General features: G+C 45.9%; 2 protein-coding genes across 3 annotated transcripts; both read right to left on the bottom strand.

Moving 5' to 3' along the window:
- Nucleotides 1-1,903: 1,903 nt before the first annotated feature.
- LOC143214999 (uncharacterized) lies at nt 1,904-4,351 on the bottom strand. Of its 2 annotated transcripts, XR_013010250.1 has the most exons (4): nt 4,193-4,351; nt 3,737-4,111; nt 2,319-2,401; nt 1,904-2,233 (listed from the first exon to the last, which is right to left on the bottom strand). XR_013010250.1 is itself a non-coding variant. In XM_076436668.1 (3 exons), exons 1-3 carry the CDS (start codon nt 4,202-4,204, stop codon nt 2,129-2,131), a joined length of 492 nt encoding a protein of 163 aa, XP_076292783.1. In that variant the 5' UTR covers nt 4,205-4,351; the 3' UTR covers nt 1,904-2,128. The 2 variants fall into 2 exon arrangements, 1 of the variants encoding a protein (XP_076292783.1); XM_076436668.1 differs by lacking the exon at nt 2,319-2,401.
- A 2,026-nt stretch (nt 4,352-6,377) lies between these two features.
- On the bottom strand, nt 6,378-7,010 carry LOC143215007 (uncharacterized). The gene has a single exon (XM_076436675.1). It carries the CDS (start codon nt 6,906-6,908, stop codon nt 6,567-6,569), a length of 342 nt encoding a protein of 113 aa, XP_076292790.1. The 5' UTR covers nt 6,909-7,010; the 3' UTR covers nt 6,378-6,566.
- Nucleotides 7,011-10,873: the final 3,863 nt, after the last annotated feature.

Raw genomic sequence — 10,873 nt, 5'->3', positions numbered from 1 at the left:
TAATCGGTGAACATACATAGAAAAAAAAGCGAAAAAGGAAAAAGAGACACATACAGATCGAATTGAGTAACCTCCTCCTTCTTCGAAGTCGGTTAAAAACATTTTAATCGCTTTCAGTGCTCGGTTGTTTTAGTGTTAATACGGTCACACCTATGCGATGTTCAGGATTGTGCAATTGACTTCAAGGTCAAATTAATTTTATTAACCCTTTGCAGTCGGGGCTATTTCAACTTGAAAATTAAACATTTCTTCCGACCTACAATAATTCCACTGTACAGGTCTTGCACTCCAAGTTCTCAAAAAAGTTTTAAAAAATGCCTTTTTCATTTTTGCATGTAACGTTGCAAATTATAATTTTTGGAAAATTCTTTTGCACATAATTTAGTAAACCAATGCGTCTAATTGCTTACAAAACATCAGGTCGTTTGGTACAATTGTGGGCTTCTGTATATTCATTGTAGCCATTTTCTGATTAATTCTAAATATGAAAGCCATTTTAAATGTGAAATCGATTTGCATAAGGTTGAATTTGATTTGCAAAAGGGCGAATTTGATTTGCAGAAGATTAAATTTGATTTGCAAAAGGGTAAAACTGAACCGAAGAATCGTCCAAGTTGAATTCGCTGGTGGAAGGAGCGTCTCGCGATTAGGACACCCAAAAATGGATGACGCGCTCGTCAGCTACGTAGGAGCGTGCGACGTACGCAAGCAAATTGTGTAACGCGGGCTTTTCGATAATAGGGTTACGCAATGGGCGCTAAGAAGCATAGTAAAGCGTTGAACGGGCGTGTTTCTCCGAGAAGACCCGGTTCCCAGAAAGCGGGACTCTTCCCAGGTGCGTCGGCCATGGGACCCTGTTCCAGGACCCTGGATCGATGTAGAAATTTCTTTTCACGCGAATCGGCAACGTTCACTGTTTCGAGAACCACGGGAGGATTGCATTCTCGTGGAATCCTGACGGTATTATATAAAATATTTTCCTAAATGCATAAAGACTGCAATCCTCCGTTTACGAGCAGTCCGATTAGCATAGAGACGGCCGCAGCTTTAAGAAAGTTTCTCCGCGATGTTTCGCGGCATCGCGCGGGGAAAGTGAGCCGATGATTGTTCCAAGTCGGAAGCCTTTTTCCGATTTTAGCAGCGGACGAAAGCTTCGTCGAAGGTTAAGATGCCGAAACGAAATGGCGGTGTTCGATCGCCTTTTTCATAAACCTCTTGCTCTTTCTCACTCCCACGAGTTCCGGGAGAAAGTGCTCCTCGCGTTGACGAAAACTCGGATCTATTCGCGATCGTGACCGAAGATCGTCCTCTTCGGATAGCTATTGTCTCTTCCAGGGTTAGCGGCAGCTTCCTCGAAGATCGCGGATCGATAAACCGGCGTTTGATTTGATTTCGGGTCAAACAGCTCAACGATCGAAGCCGACGCTGCGCGGCGAGCGCGCCGTTGCGTAACCTGGGTTTTCCACCCTGTCTCGTAACCCTTGGGGTTTTACGCGGAACAGCTCGCGCTCGACCCGGTTCAATCCGCGAGATCACTATCGATCCACATTTTCTCCGGAAACTCGTTCGACCCGTTGCATTAAAATTCTTTTCGAAGAACTTCCAAGTTGCTATTTCGCAAATCTAACGGGCAGCGGTTGTCAAACGATGCCAAGGTTGAAAGAGCAATCGGCTCATTTTCTCTTAATTTTCTCGGGCTTTGTAATTTAATTCGAACTTTCTCTGAAATCGCGTTTTACGAAACGAGAGCGAATAGAAAATTTAGAAGATGGGTGAGAACGTGATGTCGATTGTTACAATTAGAGACGTTCAGAGAAGGCTCGCTCGTGGAGAAAGCTATCGTCACTTTCCATTTCGATGGACGATCGGTGAGGTGGAGGGGAAAGGTTGCTCGTCGACAAGGTTCTCGTTTTACAGAAGGAATATGTATTTCAGTTTGATGGTCGCGTGAGCACGCGTAGACGAATGAATTTATCGATGCAAGGTACAAGAGGATCACCGGTGAGCGGAGAAGCCGGGGTCTGGTAGCTGATGCACTGATGGTTCTGGATCTGCTGGATCAGCGGGCGAGGACGCGTTGTTACCGCGCGGAGCGAACGGGAATGCCGATCGCTGCCGATTCGCCAAGTCAGTAGGTAATGCGATAGCCGTGTTGTTCGACGGAGTAGCTGGAAGGTGCCGCTGCCAGTTCCAAAGAAGCGATCGCTGGAGCAGTGTAGATGTACGGCGAGATCTAAAAACAAAGTGATCCAATAGATCAGACAAGTCGCAGCTACGACACTCGAATACTCGGTACACAATTAGTCTCTTCGTCGTACCTCTTCTATTCTACTCATTCTCATTTTTCTGTCTGTACTCTTGGTCACTGGTTTTACGCATTCTTCAAAAATGGGGAAACGAACTAAAAAACGGTGAAAACATTTACAGAATTTCAAAGTGTTGCCTCCTGTTGCAATTTGTACAGACAGGTTTCATGCAGAGTTGGGTATTAATCGATATTAATATTTTAATCAAGATTGATCGGTTAATGTGTACGATTGAAAAAGGTGATCATTGAAAAATCGACGATTCGATCAATCGATTGAGGAAGTTAATCGTCAATCGTTGATTAAAAGAAGAAATCATCGAAAAATCGACGATTGGATCAATCGATTGATGAAGTTAGTCGTCAATCGTTGATTAAAAAAAGAAATCATCGTAAAAAGGCATAAAAGCACGTAAACAGAGTTTGTATTACATTTTTTTTCAGTATTCATATAATATTGACTCCGTATTTCATTTCGAAATTACAGCAGTTAATCATTAATCAATTATCCGATTGACGATTACAATTGAAAGGAATTAACGACTAAAGTAGAGAAACCGTTATTCCCAATTAACGATTGAAGTAGAAATTTATTCGTCAATCGTTGATTAAATTTCTGCCCAACTCTGGTTTCACGTTTCATAAAAATGTATATACCACAGACTGTGTTGTTTAATGCGATTGAAAGTTTCTGCAACGGTATGAAATTCTAGAACGAAGAACAAAATGGTTGACCCCGCGACTCGAGAAACGGGTAGGTGTCCCAGACGTGGGCAATATTTGGCGAAACGAATATTTCAAATACTATTTAATATTTTGGTTAGAAAGGGGATGCGTGTGTGTGAAAAACGAGGATAATTTTACGATTTTGTCTTCAGAGCGTTATATCTGAGCACAGAGTACTCTGAAACGAATAATAATTTCGATTTGCAAGCTTCGAAGGGTTCCTACTCTCTTGCAAGGAACATTTTGCCTTGAAAAATTGACTTTCTGCCACAAAAAAACGGGTTTTCAGACCATATTGCGCCCTAAACCGGTTAATCGAGGTCCTACTGTATTCCAAATACTATTTTACCCAGCTCTGAGGTGTCCAGAGACCTTAGCATCGGTTGCCGAGTGAATAAAGGCAGCGCCCGCTCTAGCGGTTACGGCGCCCCGGACAAAAAGACAAATTACCGCCCCTTAAGAAAATATATTTTAAATAAAGGAACATATTTTCTATATTCAATAAAAATCAAATCATTTTATTTAAATTCTGATAAAAGCAAATTTTCTATTAATTGGGTATTTAACACATCAATATTTTTCTCACACTTACAGCCAAAATGGCACCCTCAAATTTCAGCTCCTCGGACAAATGTCCGGGTTGCCCGCCCCTAGAACGGGCCCTGATAGAGGATCGAGTGAAGAATAGTGAAGAATATTACGAACCTGGCGAGTGGAGAGAATCGGCGTGGCGAGCGGCGTGATTAGTGGCGTGAGCAGCGGGCTCCTGATCTCGGAGATGAGGGAGAGAGACTTCGGAGACGGGACGCCAGCCTTGAGGGCAAGGGGTGCAGCGTCCGCTACGGCAGCGGGAGCGACAGCTCCGGCTGCAGCGAGTGCAGGCGCGGCTGGGTCGGCTGCGGATGTGGAAATCGGAGCTTCGGAGAGCAAGGGAGCAGCGGCAGCGACATTAGCATCCTTGAGCAGCAACGGGTCTGTTGCCAGCGGTTCTTGGGGTTTGATCTCCGGGCTGGTCGCCGTGCTAGGCTTCGTGGTTAGCGGAGCGGCGGTAGCCGAGCCGATGACGGCAACTAGAAGAATCTGCGAAACCAGAAGAACAGAGAAACGGATAGGTTTCCTTCTACGAAGAGGACTTGTAATATTATCACGAAGACTACTCACGTAAGCGTACATGACGATTTCGTTTCGCTGGATTCTGCGGGTACCTCTCAAATCGCACGACTACTGCTGAGTCCAGAATCATCGCGAGCAGGCCGGTACTTATAGAGATCCTGCCGGCGCCGTAAAAAGGAAACTCGTCCTCGTTCCCGGGACCTACCAGTCCCTGCGCATCGCTGTTCGCCCCGGAGAACCGCGGGGCGGGACTTATCGTCCCATAACTTCGCTCCACCCTGAACCCCCCGTGTGCCGGAACGCGACAGAAAATAGCGTCGAGTCTCCTCCAGCTCGGGCCTATCCGCCGTCGAAAAACAGGATTCGGCGATCGTTCCGGCGCCGCGGCGTAAAAAAAAGTTCATCCCGGACAGTGCTCCCTGGCCGTAACCTCGGAAGAGGCCGGTTCTCTCGCGAGCAGCGTCGGGCGAGTTTTCGGGGAGGGAACGCTCTTTTTCTTGCCGATACTTTTTTTCAACCCGTGAAATTTCACGGTGGACGCAGCCGATTATTTTTCACAGATTCCGTGTTATAAATCGCGAGCGAGGAAACACGCTCCCGTTGATTTTTTCCTCGGGGACTCGCCCCGTCGCGAGGAGGAGGTAAGGGCGTACCGGTTCGGACGACAAAAATCGAGCGGGATGATTATAACCGGTTCCCGAAGCCGCTAAGTACTCCGTCCGTGCGCGGTCGTCCGCGAGCAAACGTTCCAGAAGATTTCCCGGCAGAATCTCGATTTCTAGAGCCGTATAAATTTACGTAAAATGGGATAGCTAGCTGTCTCATCAATTAAAAATCCGTTTCCTGCAAGATTCCGCGGTAGGCGACTGGTTTCGCGGGAACCGTTGCCTCTTCCGATAAGCGTCCGCGATCGGTCTACTTTAGCCGCTCGGGAAGTTTTAATGAAACGCGACAGATAAGTGGCGCAACAGGTATCGCCGAGGTTATTCCAGGGCAGAGATAAGTTTCAAGGAAAAGAAGCTCCGCATAGCCGATTTCAGAGTATATGTCAATTTGTATGCATGTACAGTAGATATGGAATAAGTTCGCGGCGACCTGTTCCTCGGTTACTAAACAATCGGCGTGTTTGTTTTCTCGAGCGACAAGTCGCCACAGAAAAACGCTCGGTGATCCTCCTCTTTTCCTGATTTTCTCGACAGAGATCTTCTAATACCTTCTCATTTCTGTCAGGCACTACCTTGTTGTCAAGCTGAGAGTACCATCCTCCTTATCTCTACATAATGATAGCCTCATCGTCAGGCTACGTCAGGCTGACTATTACGTACTGTGAGAAAACGACAAGCGTTGGTGACGAGAGCAGAGCATAAAAATACACATCCCGTGTCGTTTAATGATGGGAGTGCTTAGATGGAAGCAGCGAGGAGAGCAATGCTCCAACGTGGACGTCCTCTACGATGAGATTGTAAAATCGGCTCTTTACAGAGAGTGCTACCTCTTTCTAATATCTCTAAAAATGATCGCAGCAGACCAACTCCTTTTCCACAAATGCGTGTGGCACCTATACTATGCAACTACCGTTACTCTAATCACTGCGATCGCCAGATTCTGATAGCGTTCGGTCTGAAGCAGGCCGCACGTGAGAATTAGACACGGTGAAATTCGGTATACGGATTCGCGGTATTTCGGACGCTTCAAACAGCAAATGAGGAGAATGGTTAAAACCGATTGCGAGTTTTGCGGACGGTGGAATGGGCAATCGAAGAGAGGTGTTCGGTCTCAAAGTGAAATTCGGTATACTGATTCGCGGTATTTCGGACGCTTCAAATAGCAAATGAGGAGAATCGTGGTTAAAACTGATGTGATTTTTGCGGACATAGGAATGACCGCGAGGAATGGGCATTCGAAGAGAGGTGTTCGGTCTCAAAGTGAAATTCGGCATACGGATTCGCGGTATTTCGGACGCTTAAAATAGCAAATGAGGAGACCGGTGGTTAAAACCGATGTGATTTTTGCGGACGAAGGAATGACCGCGAGGAATGGGCATTCGAAGAGAGGTGTTCGGTCTCAAAGTGAAATTCGGCATACGGATTCGCGGTATTTCGGACGCTTAAAATAGCAAATGAGGAGACCGGTGGTTAAAACCGATGTGATTTTTGCGGACGAAGGGATGGCCGCGAGGAATGGGCATTCGAAGAGAGCGGGGAAGGAACGAACGAAAAGAAGAGACGGATCGTTTCAGCTGAGTATCGATAAAATTTATTGTGGTAGATTAGCCGGCGCGATCGCTCGCGACAGGCTCGTGATTGGTCGCTGAAGCGTGCATGGACGCGAGGTGTTTTCGGAGAGCAGATCAGGGTCGACTAGAGCGGCTGGTTGTCCATGGTGGAGCGGTAGGCCGGTCGGTTGTTGTTGTTGACGTTGCTCAGAGGGTGTATCCGGCGGCGACGACCGGGGCGTGAGCGTAGACGGTGTGAGACGGCGCTACCGCGACCAGAGGAGCATGAGTCTTGACGACAGCAGCGCTGGCGTAGGGAGCAGCGGCGTAGTACGGGGCTGTGGCGATCAGCGGGCTCTTCACGCTGACTTTGTAGGTGTTGGCGTAGCTGGTGGCGACCGGGACGCTGTGAGCGACGGCAAGTGGTGCTGCGGCGATTACCGGAGCGGCGTGGAGCGCTGGAGCGGCCAGGATGCCAGGTGCCGGCTCGGGAGCTGGTGCGCTGAGAGCGCAAGCGAACAGAGCGAACAGAGCCACGAATTTGTACATGGTTGCGGTTGGTTGGTTGACGTTGGTTCAAACGAGAGAACAAAAGCTTCGTACTAGGCAGCTGTGATCGCTGAGAGACGAATGATGCTCTACCGTCGAACTAGCAGCGCCTTTTATTCCTCCGCCAGCCCGAGACTGACCTCTCCCACCCGAAACGCGATCACCGTATATCGTTGTACGTTTCGTTTGGTTTCGCCACCACCGACCCCGATTCCTCCTCGTCCTGGGACAACGCTCGTTGTCTGCTTGCCTGCGCAACGCTCTTTACCACTTCCCTCCTATTCTTCGACAAGTACAACGTACGGTTCAGGGTCTCCTCCGACCGATACGCCTCGCTTCCCTTCGATTCCTTTCGTTTCGTTCCTCGCCCGTGGAAGTACATTGTCAAGGACGATGAACCGATCGACCAGGCGAGCCAGGATCCGCGTGCAACGTACTCGAACGGCCCTTCGACCCCTTCCTCCCCCTCCTCCTCCTCCTTCTTCTCTTCGCCGTCGCCACCTTCGCGGCAACTTCGCTCCGCCGCACAGTGTGTCGTCCGATGGAAAAAAATCAGAACGTCAAAGCCTGAGATCCCTGTAAAACTGTAAAACGTTGTTTCTAAAACTACCATCAATTTATTATTGAAATCGAGACTCGAACTTCAATATCAAAATCCCTGCATTTTCCTCATTTTTTGGGTTTTACATTTATCAACTTTGATCCGAGGTTTAAAGAAAGTACCAAAAAGTCCTTCCGAGAATTTTTTTAGCGTCGTTCCCGATCCTCGCATTGTTGACTCGTTAATCGTTCGATTTATCTATCCTTTCCTTTTTTCATTCAACAGTCGCTTCCTCTTGTACACGAATTTCGTCGACTGGACGTCCAAACTGCTGTTGGACGCATTATTAGACGGGAGAACATTGTTCTTAGATAACGCGCAGCGCATGGAAAAGTCCTCCCGTGAATTTTTTTAGCGTCGTTCGTCTCCACCGCTGCTCAAAAACGCTGGCTAGATTGGCAACCTCCCGATCCTCGCATTGTTAGCTTGTTAATCGTTCGATTTATCTATCCTTTCCATTTTTCATTCAACGGTCCCTTCGCCTTGTACACGAATTTCGTCGACTGGACGCCGAAACTGCTGCTAGACGCATTATTAGACGGGAGAACATTGTTCTTAGATAACGCGCAGCGCATCGGATCGGTCCCCCGTCGACTAGTCTATAACGAGCGATCAACCCTCGCATTTAGATATAACTCCACTTAATTAACGTATTGACCGAGCGTTGATTAATAAACACGATCCCCATCCGCTAGTTCGGTCTCCCTATTTCCACGATAACGTAACGAGTATCTCTCTCTCCGGGCGCGCGGACTCGTTGATGCTAATGCCAATACAGATGACGTTACGTTATACATCGTGTTTACTTCGAGCGGCAGAACACAATTGCGCAACAATTAGTGAACCATTTCAACGCCCACCCGCCACCACTTCGAGGCGCATACCGACGAGCCTCGGGCCTAAGCAAGACTTGCCGAACGCATCCAAGGGACGCGGACGCGAAGCGATGCGCTCGATCGATCGGCAAGATTGCGAAATCGAAACGGCATGCAGTCTTGCGCATTTCATTTCTCTTTTGTTACTTCTTCCTGCAGATTATCTAGCGCTTATCGGTGGTGGTTCTTGTCCTTTTAGTCCCGTAAAGGACGATTTTTGTAAATTAATCATTCCAACGACATTATTACAATTAAAAGTTGCCGCCCCCGAAAAGATTGTATTGTATTTAAGTTTGCGTGTATATTCACATGAATTGAATGGAAAATTTTTCATACTTTTTGGTGCATTTTTTTAGTGCGTTTCTTCGAAGTCGGTTTAATTTTTTCATTTCATGGATATAACACTTCGTACAATTCTTAAATGTGTTTAGTAATTGATTAGTAGACTGCGGATCTTTATGCATTTATAGCAAAATTGAGTAGACGAAATTGAAAATTGTAGGATAATTAAAAAAATTGAACATGTTAATGTATGATTTCTCATCTATTAAAATTATTGAGGGAAGAAACAACATTCTGTTTGGTTTCTATCCCTTGCAATCGATACAGGTAATTTTTATTTTGCATAAAGATCCGCGGTCTGTTAATTAGATACCAAAATATTTAATAACGTAACCATTATTGCGAATAATCGTACAACAATTTTGCTAAGGGTTAATTACATTGGTTTGATTTTATATCTGGATATCTGCACCCCGAGTAGAAATTCAAACATGAAAGATTCTGCAATGGACTCGGCTGCAATCTGCAGAATCAATCGGAGGTTTTTTTTAAACATGAAATTTTGCCGACATTACGTACCCGGAGCGATGTATCGTAATTTCAGCAATCCCCGATTGTTCTTTTCAGAACCTGTCGACCCGGTGTAACCCTCCCCCTCGCCGTTGGCTGGCGCCCGTCGCCGTTCCTAGCTCTCTCCGGTCCGTTGTTCCGTCTCTCCTCTCTTTTCTTCTGTTTGTCAACCACGCTTGCCGAACGATTTCGTAGCAAGGTCGACGATTTCGTAAATCGCCGCTCTCCCCGCCGAAGAAACCGCTAACGATCTATCGATAAAACTCGTGCTTTCAGCTCTCTTCGTGTTTGTTCTTTTTCTCATTCGCCGGTTTTTTAACCTCGTTTATTCGCCGCTGTTTTGACGCGTCGACGGACGGCTGATCGATCAAGAGAAATAAATAAAAAAGATTGAAGATCCGGCTCGCGCGATAACTACGCCCAAATCCGGAAGACCTTGGCCTGTCCTGTCAAGACGAGGGCCGCGAGCAACGTTAACCAGTTTCTTTTCAGACCGGGCGTTACGTCTGGCTATAAAAGAACCCGTCATCCTCGAGTCGCGAATCAGTGGAGGTTTATTAGGGCACCGAGTAGTATCGACGTCGAAGCTCTACGCGAACCCTGCTCCAGGACGTTGCCTCCTCGGACACGATCCTGATCCTGCGCCGCGATATCGTCCTCGCGCACGCACTCTCCGATCGAGCGCACGGTTTCCTTCCGGTCTAACGCAAGCCTAGATCCTCGCTCACGATCGAACACGTCCGAGATCCGACAGATCCATTCGAACTAGTCTCGCTCGGTAAATAGGGTTTTCGAAGTCGTTTCTACGTTTCGAGATTTCCACTGGTCGATTAGGACAAATTTTCTTCGTTCAGAAATCTGTGGCTTTCGAATTTGTTGTCATGGCTTTCTTTTCTGGTAAATGTATACGTAAATCCTGTACTCTAAAGCTCGATTAATGCGTACAGTGGACGCATTTTAAAGTACATAATACATAGGAGCAAAACTGATCACACACACTTTAAATCAGAATAACTTTTTTACGAATGGACCAAACGACTTCAATTTCTCTGTAAGGCTGGATAAATTAGTTTAGTACATGACATGTATAAAATATGTTGAAAAAATGCATTTGGTCGGAATTGTGAAAAATGATAGTAAAAATTGATTTTTACGACTTTTTTAGCTGGGGTAATAGCGACAATTTAAAAGACGTGTTTGGTTAACTTGTATAAATTATATACGCTCCGAAAATTTCATTGAAATTGGTTTAAGAGTTATAAACGATCAAAAGTGGTATGTAAAGGCTAAAAATCTTAAAAAATTGCAATTTTTACCACTTTTGATCGTTTATAACTCTTAAACCAATTTCAATGAAATTTCCGGAGCGTATATAATTTATACAAGTTGACCAAACACATCATTTAAATTTTCGTTATTGGACCAGCAAAAAAGGCGTAAAAATCAATTTTTACTATTGTATTTCACAATTCCAAATGCATTTTCTCAACATATTTTTCAGACGTCATTTACTAAACAAATTCATCTAGCCATACAGAGTTATTGAAGTCGTTTTGTCCATTCATAAAAAAGTTATTCTGATTTAACTGTATGTATCTCTTGTGTCTGTAAGCGTAGTATTTTTAGACAGTTTTTGT

Source organism: Lasioglossum baleicum, chromosome 13 (assembly GCF_051020765.1).
Source record: "Lasioglossum baleicum chromosome 13, iyLasBale1, whole genome shotgun sequence".
Classification (NCBI taxonomy): Eukaryota; Metazoa; Arthropoda; class Insecta; order Hymenoptera; family Halictidae; genus Lasioglossum; species Lasioglossum baleicum.
The sequence above is the reverse complement of the archived record's forward strand: the minus strand, read 5'-3'. Positions and strand labels throughout refer to the sequence as shown.